The sequence below is a fragment of the Ricinus communis genome, chromosome 4, assembly GCF_019578655.1.
Source record: "Ricinus communis isolate WT05 ecotype wild-type chromosome 4, ASM1957865v1, whole genome shotgun sequence".
NCBI lineage: Eukaryota > Viridiplantae > Streptophyta > Magnoliopsida > Malpighiales > Euphorbiaceae > Ricinus > Ricinus communis.
In genome coordinates, this window is record NC_063259.1 from 27,012,057 (window position 1) to 27,032,078 (window position 20,022).

Consider the following 20,022-nt stretch of genomic DNA (forward strand, 5'->3'; position numbering starts at 1 on the left):
ACAAATGTGTCAATCCTCAGTCCAAAGCAAACACTTACATTTGTTTACACCTCCATAATGATAAGACGCCTAAAATACCCAAAAAAGGGTTTTTTTCAAAAGAAAGGATTTTAAATTTTTAAAAAGAATAATTTTATAATAAAAATATCTTTAAAATATTTATATAAAAAATACAATATTTATTTAAATATTTTATAAATATTTTATTAATAAATTTATAAATATTAATTAAACTAAAATATAATTTAATATGATATTTATTAATTATAGAATAGCTCTCTATGTGTGTAGAGAATAAATAGGTTTCTCTATTTTATATTTAAATAATAAAAATATATTAAAATAAAAAAATTAATATATTAGAGATACTGTTATGTAAGAAAACATAAAAACAGCTAAGAGAAACAGAGCATGAGGGTTTCAGCAGCTTTTTTAACTTACCTTTTCTTCTTTTCTGCTCGTGCTTCTATATAGAATAATAGTTTATTTCTACACGTAAATATATAAAACTATAACACATTTTGATAATCTTATAAATTAAACTCACATAAAGAGAGAGAAAAGGAAAGGAACAGTCCAATCTACTGTGTAGTGTACACTTAATGATAGGGTTGTGTATTTTATCGAGCAGTTCTTTTTTTCCCGGAAAATAGAAGTGGTAATTTCTTGATTCCTGAGAAAATTTTCATGTCGGAAGCTTTTTCGAGAGCGAGCGATTAATAAACCCGTCAAAGGATATCAGCGCCTTTCCCTATCATATCAATTCTGAATGTTTGTCCTTTTCTTTTATTGGTCCAAAATCACGAAATGCCAGTTTATTTATTTGTTTTGATATACAATGCTTTTTTCTTTTTTTGGTTTCACAAGCTAGCTCAGCAACATCCCGAGTCCTTGCCGTAGTTCTTCTTGGTATTGGTTCTTGATTATTCAGTTTCAAGAATCATATTCCAAGTAGTTTGCACCTGATTCTTGTAGGCACAAATTTTTGATGTTTCATTGTAAAAGCTAAAAACTTTCACGAATTTCATGCAATCTTCCAATTTATATCAGTTTCAAAATTTAGTTTTAGCCATCTCAATAACTCAAAGCTGGCACTCATAACCCTTCCGTACTATCTTTACTCTCTTTCCATTTCTTGTTCTGCCTTTTTTGCTTAGATTGTATGGAGTTGAGCTGTTATTGTGCAAAAACTGTTCAGATATCACAGCTATAACCATTCTGCTTTACCTTCATAATCCATTTGCCAATTGATGCTTTTGTAGGTATCTTCTGGGTTTTTGTTATTTAATCCCCCTACTTGTTTCTCAATTACCAACACATCTCTGCTTCCTCTGTTTATCATTCTCAGTTCCTTCAATATAATCTCTTCTTTTGACCTCTGTTTTCCTCTTCTTCTTTAGCAAAATGGCAAAGTTTTCCAAAGCTTTTTCAGTGAGAAACTTGCTAGTGTTATCTCTATCAATCAACGTGAGCTTGCTTGTGAGGGTAGCGTTTGAGAGACATGAAAATGGGCTTACTGGGTTCTATATGGCCAGCCAGAAAGAGCCACTGGCTGCACATGCCACACATCCATCTCTATCCTCCTCTTCTACTGTTGCTGCCGGTGACGGAGACAGAGTCATCAATCTTGATCAGTAAGTGCTTATTAGTTTTGCTTCTTTTAATCCATTTTTCAAAAAGATAAAACACCTTCTTAGAGTTTTATAATTACACCGCTGATGATATTTCTAGTGCACCAGTATAACAATTTAGACTTTTTTTTTGGGTTCTTGAAGTTCGTGTTCTTTTAGCAAAATTAACACCTTTTTTGTCCTTAGTTACCCAATTTTTAACCCAGGGACAAAAGTGAAATATCATTATCAGGGGTAATTGCCCAAGATTGTTTTTTCCTGTATATTTCTGATTCTGTTCTGAGATTCCTTTAACGTGAGCTAAAGGGTTTGCTTGCTTACATCAGGCAACACCAACCCATGCTCGCTAAGCGATGGTTTTAGGACACTGTAGACAATGACAGATCACAGACACACAAGCTCTTCTCTGTTTAGGAATTTTTTTTTAATTTTATTTTCTTCAGTTTATTTTGCTGCTTTGGTTAAAAAAAGTATTTTTTTTAGATTTTCCAAATGGGTTACCTTTTCTCGTACTTGATGAGAGTGTTTATTTTGTCATCTTTTTCTTTGAGAAATTATTTTGTCATCTCTCTGTTCCAAAGTTGAGGGTGAATGATCTAAGTGCCAAAATTGTGACAAATTTGCGCAATAGGTGGTGCTCCTTCTTATGCTCATTTTGACCAGCACCATCATTATTATGTACCTTAGTTGTTTGTAGTGCTTTTGTGGACCTTATAACTCCACAAAAAAAGTTTTCTATATTTGAAAAATGATTTAGAAAAAGATGTGCGCGCAACATATGAAAGCTTCATTTCTATCATTTATTTATACTTGATAACAAATTGGAGGAGCCCACGGTGCAAGGCACTATAAGAGCTTAAGCAGAAGTTAGATGCATGTGAGTGAGTGGGGGGCCAGATGGATTTTAGGTAGTGAACCCCTCCTTTTGGCCTTTGGGAAGATCTAAAATCTAAAGTATGCATTGAATTACTTCGTTTCCTGCCTGGATTTTACTTGAGCTTTTTTTTTTTTCTCTTTTTCAGATTAATGATCTCTTTTAGGTCACACAGGATGTGGGCTCTTCTGGGTCTACCACTTCGTGGGGTCCTTTATTTAGAGATATAGGCCGATTGTGTAACTAGATCTTTGGTTGGTGGGTCAGTAGATTAGCCAGCACTCAGTAAGCAGCGCGCCCGCGCACACACATTATATTGGATTTGATGTTAGCCATGCATATACACATTACTTAATCATTTTTCTAAAAGGACCTACCATTCTGCCTTCCCATACCTACCCCCACACTATTTGGATTCCCACTTCAATAACCTTTATTGCAAAGGGTACTGATCCAGATATCAGTTGTTGAATGAGAATCTTTCGTGTGCCCAAATGAGTTGTCAAAAAGCTAGTTCAACACCTGAGGCCATATTGCAAATGCCAAGATTTTTCCTTCGCTAAACAATTTTACCTGCAAATTATGTGCATTTGTCAGTACCATAAATGCCAATCTGGTTCTTCTTGGGGACATCTGAGAGTGGAGATCTTTTTTTAAAAAAAAGATTTGTTTGCCTATTGATTGATTCCTTGCTAGCATATGAATATACTATATGTTAGCATGCTGATATTATCAGCAACATTATCTCTATTATGCTGGCTGTTGATTAAGTTATGTTGATACTGTAGGCAACATTACATTTATTGAGGTTGTAATATAAAATCTGTTATTTCTATTTAAATGGTTGCTTAATGCAGTGGCGATCCGACCATGTACGAAAGATTCTGGCAGCAAATGGGGGACAAGGCCACAATCGTGATCCCTGGGTGGCAATTTATGAGTTATTTTTCTGATATAGGAAACATTTGCTGGTTTTTGGAGCCTGAGTTTGCTAGACAGATAGTTAGACTGCATAAAGTGGTAGGAAATGCAGTCACCGCTGAGCGTTATATTGTTGTGGGGACAGGCTCTACTCAGCTATATCAGGCTGTGTTATATGCACTCGCTCCGCAGGATGCAGATGAACCTATCAGTGTTGTAACTGCAGCTCCATACTACTCGGTGAACATAACATGCTATACTTTATTTCGATTTCAACAATGCTGACATCAATGTGTACCACTTAGTTTGCCTCCCTCTTTTCTAAGTTCTCAAGATTTTCTTCAGTCATTCATTTCATTGAATATTTGTTGGTACTAAAACGTCTATTTAACTGAATATTATTCTTGGAAGATGTGAATTTTCACTGAATTTTTTGAACTCCTGACTTCTTGTATTAAAACTGTTACGCTATTAATATGTTCAAGAACAATATGACAATGCTTGGATGTTTACTTAGAGTAATTTCCTCTAATATGCCAAATTTGTTGATCTGTTGCAGTCTTATCCCACAATAACAGATTGCCTCAAGTCTGGGCTATACAAGTGGGCAGGGGATGCCCGAAGCTTTGAAAAGAAGGGACCATTCATAGAGCTAGTGACATCCCCAAATAACCCAGATGGATATGCTAGGCAGTCTGTCCTAAACAGAAGTGAGGGGATATTGGTGCATGATCTGGCCTATTATTGGCCACAGTACACACCAATATCTTCCCCGGCTGATCATGACATCATGCTGTTTACAGTCTCCAAAAGCACTGGACATGCTGGGATGCGCATTGGGTAAGTCAATCATTCACTCTTAATAAATGGAATGACTGAACTTCGCAGACTCTTTACTTGTCTCCACTTGCAGTTGGGCTCTTGTTAAAGATAGAGAGGTCGCTCAGAAAATGATAAAGTACATTGAGCTCAACAGCATTGGCGTATCCAAGGACTCGCAACTTCGGGCAGCTAAAATTCTGAAAGTTGTCTCCGACAGCTGCGAGTCTTCCGGCGACAGTTCCGAGTCCCTTTTCGAGTTTGCCTATCACCTCTTGGCAGAGAGGTGGCAACTCCTAAGGGAAGCGGTGCAGCATAATGGCCTTTTCAGCTTGCCAAGTTTCTCCTCCGGATTCTGCAACTACCTTGAGAGGTCCTTCGAGCCTCAACCTGGTAAAGTTCACCAATTAATGATCATCAAATGTGCTCTTTCCATTATGTAGTTGCAACTTACTCATGTATGATCTGTTAGTGCAGCTTTTGCATGGTTGAAGTGTGAAGAACCCATCAAGGATTGCCAAGAATTCCTCCGGTCAAGTAGAATCTTAACAAGAAGCGGGAAGCACTTCGGGGTTGGCCCTCAGTATGTTAGGATTAGTTTATTAGATCGAGACGATACCATGAACTTATTCATAGAGAGATTGTCCAATATTACTATTGACAAAGCCTATGAACATTTGAAGGAGAGAGGAGACTAGCTGCATACAACAAAAGATAATTTATACATTTTACTCATTTTATTGAAAGCATCACTTGTGCTGTTAATGTCACGACTGTTAGAGATATTTGCAGTTCATTACTATTAATTCAAACATTAACTGGCAAATAACTGTATACAAAGACCATAAACTAAATATCAAAAGAGTTTGATGGAAAGGGGTAACAAAAACTTAACAAGAACTAGCAAACAGTTTGGAGTTAGTTCAAGAGACGTTGAGAATTCTTAATTTTTTTTTTGGATCGATATGATACCATTAATGTATTCACAAGACTTGTTCAGGAGATTTTCTTAACTGTGAGAGTCTGTCCAATTCGGGCTAAACTTGGATAGAAGCAATTAAATCTGAACCCATTTTCTATTTTTAAATTATAAACACAATATGTATTTTTATTTATATATAAAAATATATCTTTTATATAAAAAATTATTAACCTATCGAGTCAAGCCGAGAAAGTAAAATTTTTTAAATTCAAGCTTGAATCGGTCTAAAATTTAAATAAATCTAGATTAAAATAAAATATGTATATTAATGTAATTTCGACTCTTACATTTTCATTAGAGATCCAGTAAGATGTCTCTCTCCTTTGGTTGAAATAGATTTAAACTAGATGAATATGATTAACTGCCAAAGTTTTTCTTTTTCTCTAAAGTAAGAATATGGGGTTGGTAGATATATCAGCCTCTTCATGAATTTGAGCAAAGAACATAAAATAATATCGTTTAAACTTTATTTTAAGAATTGGCAACCAAAAACTCATAGGCCCGAAGAATATCAATCAGAAATAAAGCATAAGGACATCACGAAATATTTATTTAAGGGTATGAACATTTATAAAAATCAAGGTATGCAAAACCTACTCCAAGGCGGATCAGTGAACTTGTGACAAAAACATAGGAATCCTTTGTGATTAAGTTGCAGAGGCAGCAACATTATCTGCATGGTTAATTGGTCTGATTTTCTCCTTGAATTGCTTAATTAAGCTCCAAGGAATCCACAGATCATTTCTGCATAAATTAATTGAAAGCTTATAAACAATGGTGTTATTATATACTCCAATCTAGCTTCGATTTTTCCAGCGCCCCTAATTTCTGATAAGGAATTTACTTCCAACAAAGAATTTCAAGAAAAATAATAAATAAAACAACGATTTCCCAAAAAAAACAAAGAACTACATTAAGATCAGTAAGAGAGAGTTGGCATACATATCCTACCTTATGCCAAAAAAAAAAAAAAATAAAAATAAAATAAAAGTCTTCTAATTTCCGCGATCTTAAAGAACTATAGATACAGTAGAAGAGCTTTTCACTTCTACGCACAAACTATCCCTAAAATCAACTTCAGAAGCATTTCTTTTATAGTGTATGTGACTGTATAATATAATGTAGCGTCTTTACGTGATTTATTATTAGTTATTATTTGAACTACCAATCACGTGTTCCATGTGAAAGGAATATAAATTATTTATTGCAATTGGAAACGTGTTTCGTCCAAAATGAAGAAATAATTGTTATGTAGTAACCATATAAAATGCTTTTCACGTGAAGATCATATTAAAATGTATGATACCAAAATATGTTGTGCCAATTTAAAGCTATTTCATCTTAGAATGTAACTGAAACCCATGTAATAAAAGCTCTCAAATAAACTACTGGCTGCGTTTTAAGGGTTTGTGCATCACTAAACTAAACTAACAATACAACATACGGCAATTATTTTTCAGATGCTTATTAAAAATCACAATGCATATTGGTTATTTAAATTTTAAATTAAATAATATAGAATTTCAACTAAAATACTTTCTCACGTGAATACTAATAAAAATAAAATTTAAGATACGATAGAAATAAATCGTGTGAATCATTAGAATACGTCTAAAATATATTCAATATTAAAGGAATAAAAAGTTTCTAAAGCATCTTAAAATTAAGAAAAACATCACTGATTAGAGAGTGACTTTGTTGATATTCTAACTCATGAACACTTTCTACTGTTTAGATGGTTTGGTATCACAATATAATTTCAATTGAAAAATGCCAATTAAATAAAAAAAAAACTTAAAATGGTAAGTAAAAAACATATTAAGTCATTGTATTTTTATAATTTTTATTATTATTACAATGACTGTTATGTCGTTATTATATTATTCATATTTCAGTTCAGACGTTTTGTTATATTAAATAATAATAATTTATATGTAAAATTGTGTTATTAATAAAAAGAGAGGTTTATGTATGCATCCATAACAACTACGATGTCTCGCCTCAATGAATTAGTTGGTGCTAGAAATGTTAGAAAAAGTGAAAGAAAAAAGTAATAAGAAGTGTTATAAGGTATATTAAGATTCAGTTTTCGGTTCATATTTAATCGATCAGTCCTACTTCGCAAAAAAGATGAATGTACGTTTAGATTATGGTTGACATGCTATTCAAATTGCTACTATATAGATTGGTTTGACAATAGAAGAGATTGGAATTATGTTATCCTACTTATTAATGTGTGTATAAAGTTATGAGAAATTTTAAGGATGTAATTGGGGCCAAGGCTCTGAGTATTAGGGATGTATTTATAAAATATAATTAGTGAGCAAGGAATGATTGTGGACATAGGTCTCCTTAGGGAATAGAGATGATATATAAATATAAATAATATTATGTTGTTCTTTGTTTGCTTGTTGTTTGTTTATTTAATGCTTCTCATATAGTATGTCAAAATATAACAAAAATTCACTTGGATTAATATGTTTCAAATCTTAACAAATTTATATTGAAACACATCAATTAATATGTTTCAGATATATAATTCTCATATATCTGTGATTGGAATATCTTTCACTCCTCATTTTTTTTATGGTAATAATTTTCTGGATTTTGACTTGTAACTTCGTACACAAAACAATTCTAGACTTAACTTAGATTAACTTAATTATTTAATCTAGTCGGATGATTCAACATTACCCTCACACTAATTTCATCATGAACTCAATTATATATTGTGATTAGTATAATCAAATGTTGTGCGGACTGTCAGTATTGTTCTAATTATTATTATTTTTTTATTTTCAAGAAAATTTTGAGAATTCTAATTATATACAATTTTAAAAAAGTAAAATAAATTAATAAAACATCATATTAAATTCAAAATTTGAGAATTCTTTTATGAGCTTTTGAATAGACATTCTTTTTATGAATATTGTAAGAAATGGATCCCGTGATTGAAGCTAATTAGAAAACCCTGAAGAAGAAAGAAAATTTATAATGCTAAATTCTTTGACCGTTAGCTATATACAATCAAGAACTAATCAAAGAAGGAGAGTAATTAATTGGCTGGTTTAAATTAATTCACCGGAATATACAAATTCATCTACATGAGATGAACACATCAGTATTATATCCATTCGAAACATAAAAGTGTGTTGATCAACCAAAAAAATAAAAAACACCCTTCAACTGGTTGTTTGTGTTACAAATTTGTTTGCAGAAAAGAGGAAAAAGAAAGACAAATTATTGTTGTTGAACTCTGGATTTCTTACACTAAACTCAAGCTCAATTTATGAGCTATTATTTGAATGTTGAAAAATCTCTAACCCTTTGATTTCTTTCTTAGATCAGAGACACACAGTATTCAAATCAACCTCAATATATGACAGTATTTGGATATTTATATACAGCAGATTAGTCTAACTACACTATATTCAACTCAAGCTCAATATATGATAATGCTTGGATGTTTACATAGCGTAGATTAGTCTAACGCACGCCAGAATTTTTTATCAGTCACAGTCTTATCCCGCACCATTACCAAATTGTCTCAACTTATCTGGGCTCTACAAAGGGCAGGGATTGCAGGAGCCTTCCGGGAAATGGAAAACCGAATGAGCCAGTGGCACCCAGATGAGACTGAGAGGCAGTCTGTCATAAGGGCATAACAGTGCGCGATCTTGCATACTATTGGCCGCAATATTCCCCCATATCTTTCTCACCAAACCAACCAAGACAGCGTGCTGTTCATGGTCTCTAAAAGCACCGGACATGCCGGAATGCGCATTGGGTAACTCAATCACTAGGACTAAGTAGTTGAGCTATGCAGCATTCCTGACTCTTATCACTTGTCACACAAGTGACTGTTGAGCTCTTGTAAGAGATCAAGAGGTAAAGCTAAAAGGATGATCAAATACATAGAGCTCAACTACACTAATGTTTCAAGAATTCACAGCTTCGGGCAGCGAACTCTTGAGAGCTCTTCCCAATAGCTGCTAGTCTTGCCCGGGATCTTCGAGTCCCCTTTCGAGTATGCCTATCACTTCCTGCCAGAGTGGTGGCAACTCCAAAGGGCAGCGGTGCAGCATGGTGGTCTGCTGAACTTGCCAAAATTCTCTTCCGGATTCTGCCAGTAACTTGCAAGGTCCTTCGAGCCCCAACCTGGCAGATTATGAGATGTGCTAATTTCGTCTTTTGCAGAACGAGTATTACTTGAAAAGAATATGAAGTTTGCAACTTACTCATGTAAGGTTGGCTTGCGAAGAACCTATGGAAGGACTTGAGAATTCCTCCGGTCTATTAGAATCTTGACAAGAATTGGGAGACACCGGGGATCGGGCCACCGTATGGTAGTATTAGTTTGTTCGATCCAGATGATACCATCTAATTATTCATTTAGAGATTGTAACAATATTCATATTTACAATCTGAATCTCAATGAACCTGTTGAAGGAGAAGGGCTGTTGTACACATAACATTTTAATAGAGAAATTAGCCATCTCCACAGAAGTTAAAATCAATGTTTAACCAAACGCAACAAAAGGAGAGAGATCCTACAGATTTTCCAACAGTCATTGAACTATATGTGCTCCAAAACTTGAGAATCTACACTTTATATCCATAACTTAAAATTTCAAGCTCATTACTACAAAAACAAACACACGGAGAATTGGTAAAAGTTCTCTCTTTAACCCATAAAAATCTTAACGAGAAGTAGGGAACACTTTAGAATTGGCTCAAGAGACGTTAGAATTAGTTTGTTGGATCGAGACGATACCATAAATCCATTCATAGATAGATTGTTCTAACATTCATATTGAAAGATGAATGAAAGAGGAGGCTCTCTTTCATCCATAACTTGCATCAATATGAATGTTACACAATCTCTCAATGAACATATTGATTTTATCATCTCAATCGAACAAACTAATTCAAAGGTATCTCGAGGCAACTCCAAAATGCTCCCAACTTCTCGTTTAGATTTTTATTGAATCAATTCAAGAAAAATTTTATAATTCTCTGTGGATTCTTTGAGTTATAATGAGTCTCAAATTCAAGCATAATCTGGACATAAGTTTAGAATCTCAAGTTATGGGTTCTATATATAGTTCAATTATTGTTAGAAATCCAATAGGACCTCTCTCCTTTTGTTGCGTGATTATGCATGGTTCGTATTCAGAAAGAAATTAATACATGGTGCTGGCACATATATAAGACCCTTTGAGGGGAGGGGATAAAGGGGCTGATATATGTGCCAGCCGCATATGATAATTTCATTTTCTTTTGACATTTTTAATCTAAAAGCTTTACCTGCATAATTAAATGCCTGGATCTTCTGCTGATGTTGCCAAATGTGAGCTTTGTGGAACGACCAAATATGTTATACGTTTGAATTTCTGTAAAAATAAGAGCAATTATTAGTACGTTATACTTATTTATAGTTTCAACTGAATCTAAAATATATGCTTATCCAAAACAAAAATAAAAATAATAATCTACATTTCTAAATTAAGATCACGGAGATATAGTTTGGTTGTATGTGCACGAACAAGTGCAGCTTCTGTGGATAGTGCAACCTATCAAGAGCCCCCCCACACAAGGGCCGACATGCCTTTCAATTTTTCCAGTGCCACTTCTAAGAAATTACTTCTTACAAAAACAACACCAAAATTTAATTAATAAAAACTCACTAATTCTGCTCTAAGATGTTATATATATGCTGTCCTATCCTACAAAAGGAAAATCTAGTGTTTTCTATAAGATCTTAACCTACTTTTGATGTGTGGAGGAAGGCATGGCTTTCGGAATACTATGCACAAGCTGAAAGAAAATAGTAGCTGTGACTAAAAATTGAAAAGACTCTACTTGATAGAACCTAAAAGACTATGACCTGTGAAGGTATTTATAAAAGAGTTTGTGTGATGCTTTCGAGGTTATACGTTATAAAGCGTCATTTCTCACTTGACGATCTGCTAATTGAAATTAAATTAAATTTTATTAATTTTAATCAAAATATTTTTCACTTGACAAAACTACTAAATATTTTAAGGTATGCAAGAGACGATGCACGTGAATGAACTAAATATCGGTAAGAATATTTTTCATTTAAAATTAAAAATATATCTACACATGTTGTGAAACTGACAAAAACACTTTCGAATAAAGATTTTTTCAAATCTCATTGGATTCATTCTGAACTACGTATTTGTTAATTAAAATTAAAAATAAATATTGGTGATTCTAATCAAAATACTTGTCACGAGAAAGTGTTTTGAATGTTGACAAAAGCAATGCACTTGGATAAACATATCCGTGATTTTTCATATGACTCATTAAAATTAAAATTAAATATTAGTAATTCTAATTAAAATATTTTTCACATGAAGTTGTTCTGAATATTCACAAAAATACTAAACATTTTAAAATATGCTAAGCACAGAGTACGCAAATGAAATAAATTCTCATGAGAATAACTTTCATTTAAAATTGAAAATATATTTTTACATATTGTAAATTTGACAAAAATATTTTTAAGTAAAGATGTTCTCAAATCTCATTAGTTTCGGTCTTAATTTTATATCTATTAATTAAAGTTAAAAAAGAATATTGATGATTCTAGTCAAAATGTTTTTTATAAGAAAGTATTTTGAATATCGACAAAAATGATACACGAGAATAAACAGAATTGCGTCACAATCTCTTATTTAATTTTTTTTTTTTATTATAATATCTTCATACAATATGATACTAACAAATATATATTTAAATTCTTACGTTGAATTGCATATCTCCTAATCAAAATACTTTTCATGCGTGTCCATGTGAGTTCTAATAAGAAGAGTTTCCGGAAAAATCTCCACCTGAAATCTCTTTTTTTGAGGTGTAATAAGAGGCAATTCTCCCTTTGAGGGTGTATGCTTCAAATTCCACGGCTATATTAAAGTTGAAATTAAATGTTTATGATTTTAAAAAAATCATTTTACATGTGAAGATGCATTTCATAATATGTTTCAAATAGATACCACTTGAAGTTAATTGCTTTAAACAAAAGAATATTTTTAAGTGTGTCTAATTATAAATTAAATCATGAATTTTATATTTTTTAATAATTTTATCTAATTATTTTAAAATTTTAAAATAAATACTCATCCTTTTAATTTATTTTTAAAAATATTTCCTCGTGACAATTTTGAAATCTCATAGTAAAAAAGATGATTTAAAAAGTCAATTGTACTTACTAAAAAAATAAAAGTTGTAAATTAATAAAAATAATTTATTTTAAATTTAATAATTTACTCATTAGAAATTCTCACATATGTACATTCTTTCACATATTTTATATCTAAATATAATAATTTTTATTATTTAGTCACTAATTATTTAATTAGAAAGCAGAAATGATTTGTCATGACATTCTTTTTATTATAAAATTTTAAAAATTATTATCGAAAAGTGTTCTTGAAAATAAATTTAAAAATATTAATATTTATTTTAAAATTTTAAAATAATTTGATAAAATAGTTAAAAAATATATAATTTAGGATTTAATTAGTAATTTGGATTTAGGAGTTCTGGAACTAACAAAAAATCCATCCTCTTTCAACGTCTTTACTGTTTTCCTTTCTAAGAATGATCAAATTGGAGGAGATGAGAAAATCATCCCCTATCGAATCAACATCAACACCTTGAAGAATACGCAGTACTTTAGGATAGAATTTCTGAAATCTTCCTCATTAAAAGTCTCGTTGAGAATCTTACAAGCAAGGTATTTCTCCAAGCGTTTACAAGCAACCTGTCTAATAATAGGATCCATCTTGACGAACGATTCAGAATCGGATTCATGTAGGTGTATATTTTTCACATTATTTTGATAACTCCTCAGAAATCATCGTGGCAAAAAGAAAGGAAAAGAAGAGAGAAAAAAATAATGAAAGAGGTATCGTAACAGGTAAACACTCAATCTAACTTACAGGTATCATAACAGCGCCAAATAAAATTATTGAGAGCCTTGACACGCAAGTGGAATTACAAAACAGAAATTCGGATTTGAAACACTAGACAGTGACCGGCTAAATTCCAATCCATGCAATGCACCCCTCTCGAATTTAGGGAGAAACTCTAATCACTCAGAATTCGTCCGAACATATTATACATTTGAAATCTATAACTGTTTAACAAGACCAGAAAAACTACATGTGTTGATCGCAACAGAATATAGCTGCACAAATTTCTTTGGTGACAATGTGACCCTTGATGACAGTTGTTACATCAAAACAAAATATTTATATAAAAAAAGAAAAGCATAAAGAAACATATGAGAGTAACACCTTAACAAGGAAACCCTGATAAGATACCAAAATTTGGGAGAAGCCTCCTATACTTCGGAATCAGCATAATCAGACTACAGTTCCACACCCAGGCTTATATCACGTGATTGGAAGAGAATCCAATCAACCGGCTCTTAGATTAGTCTCAACTCATATTCGCCAGCCATGGTTATGTATCTGACCCATGGTAGAGCTTGATATCCACTTTTCTCAATGATCTTCAGGTAGCGAACCTACAATATCCCAAAGTTACAAATTACTGTAAAGACTACTTGTTCTCATACCCACTGCGAATTCAGACAAAAAGCATACAGTTTGAATGAGTTAAAATAGACGCCCTGAAAAAACAAATGCAGGCCTTATTTTAGTAAAAGTGCCACTTCATAAAAGATTGGGATTTGCCTTTGGGCTACAGGGATAGTAGCCTGATGCTCAAAGTACCTGCATATGGCAGGAGCTTGGAACCAAAAAGGTAGAACAAGTGAAATAATTTCTCCTTTTCTACACTTAAAATGATACGAGGTCACAAGACTTTCTACCTTTTCCACAACACTTGAATTCATTGAATATAATAAGGGAAGGCACCAGCGTGAATATTTGGCACTGGATTATGCTTACACCAAAATAACCTAAACCGCATATAGAAACTAGGACAATAATGGTTATGTCACCAATTTTTAGGTTTCAGATACCACATGGCTTAGGAGGTCGACGGAAATAGCTCATCTTTGAACTTCTTATTCTCAAAATCAATCGATGAGCCAGATTAATCTTTTCTCAACAACATAATTTAAAGTTCAATAACAAGCATAAACAATCAGAAATTTTTCCAATAGGATTCTATAACATCAAACATAAAGCATCAGGGTGAGTAAAAATATGTGCATAATTCAGTTAAACAGATAGACATGTACCTGGATTCCAGAGACAGTAAAATATGGTATCTCAAACTTCACACGAATGGGAGCTTTTCTCTCGGGCGTTGCTTCTTCAGCTGTAATACTGGGAAGTTTAAATTCTGCCCTCAACATATACTCCTAAACAATATAGTTACAAATGATATTAGTAACACGAGGGGCTGCCGATTCACTTTTCAATATAAATTGCCAATTTGGCAAATTGTTAAAACAGCTTTGGACAAAGTACTACCTTATTACCAGGAAAAGATTTGATTTTCCAGACCAAAGCATCATTTTCAGGGGCATATGTAGCAGAACCCATGGATGACCGAATATTAGGATTTGTGGCATCGGATGGCACAGGCAATTCAATTTCAACATTAGTTGCAGTGCTGTACCAGAAAACAAACGAGAAATAAAGAGAAGAACATCTCATAAGTAAAGTGAATGAAATAAGAAACCAGGTGCTTTAGTTGAGAGAACAGGTCAATGTCCTGCCTTCACCCCTGACCACCCCTTCTCTCTCAAAATAAAAGGAACAGGACAAAAGTAAAGAGGCAGTTTCAAAAAATGAAACTGTTATTTTGGAAGAAATTTAGCGTTGATTGGAGCCAAGATAAAAGTTCTCAAAATTAAATTGGAGTCATTTCCTGCAACCAGTTTCAGATTGGCTATGAATTCATTTCCACCACAAAATTGGTCCTCAGTTCTTCAATAAGACTGAAAGTTACCTGCGCTCCTTGAACTGGCTCCTAGCTTTCACCATGAATTCAATTCTACTTCTGGAATGCCTTTCAACTTGAGCTTCCACCCAAATGAGAGGTTTTACCTGAAACCTTAAAAAGTAGAGGTTAGACTTTAAATTTGCAAAATAAGTCAGAAACTTGAATATTGATGTATGAGGCCAATTAGTATGATGTGAGACAATCAAGCGTCCACTTCACCCGCCAAAGGGGAAAAGAAACATAATGAACATGGCAAAGAAACAAGGTGCAAAAGACATAGTACAAACCTGAGTGCTAAGCCTATATGTCATCAAATCAAAAGCTCCATCTGGTGGTATGAAGGATATTGTCCGATCATTTTCAAATCTGGCTAAACGTACACACCTAATAGACAAAGGAGGGAAAAAGCAAAACAGTGGGAAAGGCAAAAAAGTAAGAAAATGGAGTAGCAGTCAGTATATAATAATCTTAACTTAAATTAATACATACTGGCTTAAAGATTTCATCCATACATACATGTGCATACTCAAGTGTGTATCTGCTGTGTGCACATGCATGCAGACATATATGGGTGTTGCAACTACCAAGCATATATTTCATCTCATATGTCCATGATCTACATCACTATGTAAATGTTGAACCACTAAAGTTTAGGATAGAAGAAAAGTATAGTAAAGCAGCTTACTGATGAAACTTGATATCATCCAGATCAATAGCTTTCCCTTTTGTTGCTCGACCTTGAGCCTCCAGAAGCACTCTATCATTTAGGCCGAGCTTACATTCAGGCATGCCACTACAACAAATTATACACGATTAGTTCTGCTTCATCATAAATGTGATTATGTACCTATCAAAGAGTAGACCTGAATTAGCAGGCCTGATTGGAGAGGCATTCCAGCTACTGAATTACTATATGAGAACATAGGAAAACTAATAGATACAAGTTCAACCTTAATTATAACTACAATAGAAACAAACTCGACTTAATTTTCCTTTAGCCCTTTCTTTTCTCCAAGTACTCATGAAGTACTAATTTCTCATTGCAAGTTGGGAAGCCTCCCGTCGAGATAAAACAACGTGAATCTGTGAGAAATTGTTGCTTTGCAAGTCCTTTACCTCTATGCGGAACAAAAACTTTTGAAAAGAAGGCCTACTGTTAATACTTTATTCCATATCATATACCATTGCATAGCTTCATGAACTTCAATGAACTGGCTTATATGGTCACATGTGCCAATTGTTTTATTTCAATTGCAGTTTTATTTTGATGCGCTTAACATTTGTTGAATGGTTCTGCACTGCTTGGCATTATCGATTGTTTCAACATACTTCTTCTGAGATCAATAGGAGCTCAACTATTTATTTCAATTTTTCTAGTAAAAAAACTACTGTAACTTCCATAAATTAACTATGGTGAAATATTTATCCATTTCTTTGCTTCAAGATTTCCATTTCAAGATGTTAAAATGAAAAGCTACCGTATATCAAGTACATTGTAGGAGAGGAGGATAATCTCTCTTTTGACGGGAAACATTAATAAGGGAAATGCTCTTGAGTAGGTTTAATTTTCAGGAAGACTCACTTAGGAGTTTTGAGAAGTATTGAAGATTAGAGAAATCAATTCTATTAAAAGACACACTAGTTTTCAAACAAACAGATAAATAAGAACATAAACTGGCTTTAATGTATTACTAAATACAGAAATGATCAGATGTAGTAGTTCAAGAATTAGGTTCTTCAAATGCTCCTTGCTTTCATTATTTTCTTTGATCTTTTTGGTCGTTGCCTTCCTTAATAGTAATATTTTGCACTGCAGCCCTTTGACAAGCATCTATAAGAGTTATATCAACTTGAATGCACATAAAATGGGCATATCAACAATCTCCACCCCCTCTAAACAAACCAATCTAGAAAAGTTGAAGCTTCTAAGATTAATCTCTATATTTGCAGATATATGGTATGAAGTCTGCCATTCACCCCAAGAAAACATAATTATGTAAAAACAACAAGCAGTTCTTTCATATATGCATCCTAAAAAGTCTCTACATTAAAAAAAAAAAAATTACTTTGAAGAGACTAGTCATGCACCTCAAATAAGTTCTCATCTTTAGTGCCCCAACAACATCCGAGCGTATTATTTGCCCATTGCTGTTGACAAGTATATTGACACTCTCCACCACATCTAAAAACACCTGATCATACAAGGTAAAGCTTCCATAAGACCCATGCAATAGCTAAATTCGAGATCATAACATAACATTTGCAAAAGGTAAACTTACTTCATTCTTTTTGTAACGTATCCCTTCGCTACGCCAAGACACAGCATTGGTTACAGCCATGGGAGGTCGCTGAGTAACTTCCATCCTATAAGCATCAGTCTTGATAAACTCACTAAGAATCTTTGCTTCAGTAAATTGAGGGAAGCCAAAGTCCATAATTTCATCGAGCAGCTCATACTGTGTAATACATGATATAACAAATTATTATTTAAAATCAAATTTAAGCATTTTAATAATAATTTCTTTATCATCACTTACCACAACCACAAAGTTATCTCTCAGAGATTCCTCTTCTAGCTCTTCAAAGTAATGCTTAAAGACCTGTAAGTCAAATAATAATAAATAATAATAATATTAATAAGCATCGCTTATAATATTCATAGTAACAAATTTAAGAACAAGAAAAACAAAATGATACATACATCAACAAGGCGGTGGAGAAAGAGAAGAATGCTAGCTGCATTGCAATTCTGCCTAGATGCACTCATTAAGTAAATATTGCTGTGTTGTATAAACATATAAGTCACTCCATTGTCATATACCACTGGATCCTGTGACTGAGGATCTCCCTGTAAAACCAGATCAAACCTAAATTAAATACGTCAAAGTAATACGATTGCGCTAATCTTCATATGTCACATATTCAACATTTTGATAAAATAATATATATTTTTTTAAAAAAAGCTCATGCAATAGCTCGTCCAGAAGATAACTTATGGCATTAATGAAAAATTGGAAGTGTTTATCGACCTCTTTCTCGATAAGCTTGGTGAAGAAGCGCTCGGCCTGAACGGCGGAGACATCACCGCGATAATCGCGCCAAATCAGGACACGGCCTTTGATATCCAGAAGAAAAAGCGCCGAGGCGGCGCCTGCCATCGATGAAGCGGATCGAAGCTTGCAGATGTGAATTAATCCAATAGAAAATTGAATGATTGAACAATTGACTGATTAAAGCTCGAAATTAGATCTGTTTTGCTGTGAAGAAAAAATTGAGAAATGAATAATTGTTGCTGTAGTGTTGATGAAAAGTTAGATGGATGAATTGCTTTAAAAATTTGTTTTTGTCTAAGAACACGTTGGCTAGTCAGTCAGGGGATGATAGTGGGGTAAAGAGTCAAGCCGGCCCCTCAACTATTTCCAATGTGTAATTGGCCGAAAATCAGGTTTTTAACCCAATTTTACCAAAATTCTCTGTTCATGGTAATAGCCGAAAACTTTGTCTTATTTTCCTCTTACAGTAGCAATGGTTGGCTTTTATTTTAAACCAATTATCGTGATTTAGACTTTTGAATTAGAAATATGGCTTTCTTTATTTATTTTCCAACAACAATAATTTTAAAAAGAGAGATTTCTAATAGTTTTCTTTTTCTGTTTTTCTTATCTAATTTAAATGGTGTTTTGGATAATTTAACATATAAGAATGAACTCTCCACTGATGAGATTCATGTTGGTAAATTTACTCTAGTTAGACACTATTTACAATGGAATTAGAGCTAATTTTCTATAAATAATTTAACTCTGAATTGATTTCATAATCAGCCATTAATGGTATAATTGACCTAGAAAGCTGAACTTTAAGACAAATTGGATTTTGAATATAATTAATGGGCTAAAATAATTCTTACCAATATTTAGTTAAAATTTATTAATTTAAATATTATATTTACACGTCAAATAATAGTTATATAATTCAGTATAAATATCATTGGAAAATAAAATAAGATAATAAAAATCACATCAAAGGTATAGTATAAAATATATTAACTTATTAATATAAAATTTATTTTAAAATTTATTTATTTTACTAAAATTTTAATTAAATAAAATAAATTTTTATTTTAATAAAATGTGTGAGCTTTAAATATATATATATATATATATATATATATATATATATATATATATATATTTAAAAAATCATAAAATATATTTTACCAAACATATATATATATATATATATATATATATATATATATATTTAAAAAATCATAAAATATATTTTACCAAACATTATATTGGGCGGAGGACATTGCTGTAGTGGTGTGTGGCTTGGGCGATTGCTCTGTTTATTTCTTATTTTTAATCTTTTGCATTATGTGCTAGCAGCAGATCAGCCCTCGGTTCCATGTGCAATATGAGCCCATATCTATCTATCAGCTGACTAATTGTTATAACATGGACCTCTTTTGGTCCATCAACGCGTGTAGTTATAAGGAGAAAATAAAACACGCGCTCATTTTTTATGAAATTTTGTAAGTTATTCTTTTTTTTTTTTAATTATACATCTCTTTTATTTATAGTCTTTTTAAATTATTAAACATTATATTTTTAAATTTTTTAGATTATAATAAAATAAATTTATAAAAATTATTAATTTTTTATTTTGACATCTGTATTTATTTTTGACACATATTATAATAAAATGAATTCAAAATTAATATTATCAAAATAATATTTTAAATATATTTTTTATATACTTATGAAAACTAGTCGTTTATCCATATTTTGATTATAAATAATTATAAATTAAATATATTTTAAATTAATTAAAATATTTTAAAATAA

General features: G+C 32.3%; 2 protein-coding genes and 1 pseudogene across 3 annotated transcripts; 2 read left to right on the forward strand and 1 right to left on the reverse strand.

The window, feature by feature from the left end:
* The first annotated feature begins 509 nt into the window (after positions 1–509).
* Positions 510–5,057, forward strand: LOC8278313 (tryptophan aminotransferase-related protein 2). Of its 2 annotated transcripts, none has more exons than XM_015724471.3 (6): positions 510–658; positions 1,401–1,634; positions 3,363–3,666; positions 3,986–4,266; positions 4,340–4,638; positions 4,723–5,057. In XM_015724471.3, the coding sequence occupies exons 2-6, from the start codon at positions 1,405–1,407 to the stop codon at positions 4,941–4,943; spliced, it is 1,335 nt and encodes a 444-aa protein (XP_015579957.1). In that variant the 5' UTR covers positions 510–658; positions 1,401–1,404; the 3' UTR covers positions 4,944–5,057. The 2 variants fall into 2 exon arrangements, with proteins under 2 accessions (XP_015579957.1, XP_002511347.2); XM_002511301.4 differs by having other exon boundaries at positions 512–1,258.
* Positions 5,058–7,218: 2,161 nt separating this feature from the next.
* On the forward strand, positions 7,219–10,120 carry LOC112535450 (annotated as a pseudogene).
* Positions 10,121–13,346: 3,226 nt separating this feature from the next.
* LOC8278311 (AP-1 complex subunit mu-2) lies at positions 13,347–18,579 on the reverse strand. Its single transcript, XM_002511299.4, has 11 exons — positions 18,205–18,579; positions 17,877–18,023; positions 17,713–17,775; positions 17,455–17,631; positions 17,264–17,367; positions 15,861–15,968; positions 15,463–15,559; positions 15,182–15,279; positions 14,701–14,842; positions 14,466–14,588; positions 13,347–13,784 (listed from the first exon to the last, which is right to left on the reverse strand). Exons 1-11 carry the CDS (start codon positions 18,331–18,333, stop codon positions 13,686–13,688), a joined length of 1,287 nt encoding a protein of 428 aa, XP_002511345.1. The 5' UTR covers positions 18,334–18,579; the 3' UTR covers positions 13,347–13,685.
* Between the last annotated feature and the right edge of the window lie 1,443 nt (positions 18,580–20,022).

Bases quoted from the DNA above. Each gene is read 5' to 3' on its own strand.
- LOC8278313 (XM_002511301.4), top strand. The intron at 1,635-3,362 runs GTAAGTGCTTAT...TGCTTAATGCAG, and splicing joins AGAGTCATCAATCTTGATCA to TGGCGATCCGACCATGTACG. The intron at 3,667-3,985 runs GTGAACATAACA...GATCTGTTGCAG, and splicing joins CTGCAGCTCCATACTACTCG to TCTTATCCCACAATAACAGA.
- LOC8278311 (XM_002511299.4), bottom strand. From the start codon at position 18,333: ATGGCAGGCGCCGCCTCGGCGCTTTTTCTTCTGGATATCAAAGGCCGT. The intron at 17,776-17,876 runs GTATGTATCATT...TTTGACTTACAG, and splicing joins TTCTCCACCGCCTTGTTGAT to GTCTTTAAGCATTACTTTGA. The intron at 14,589-14,700 runs GTAGTACTTTGT...TATATTGTTTAG, and splicing joins AATCTTTTCCTGGTAATAAG to GAGTATATGTTGAGGGCAGA.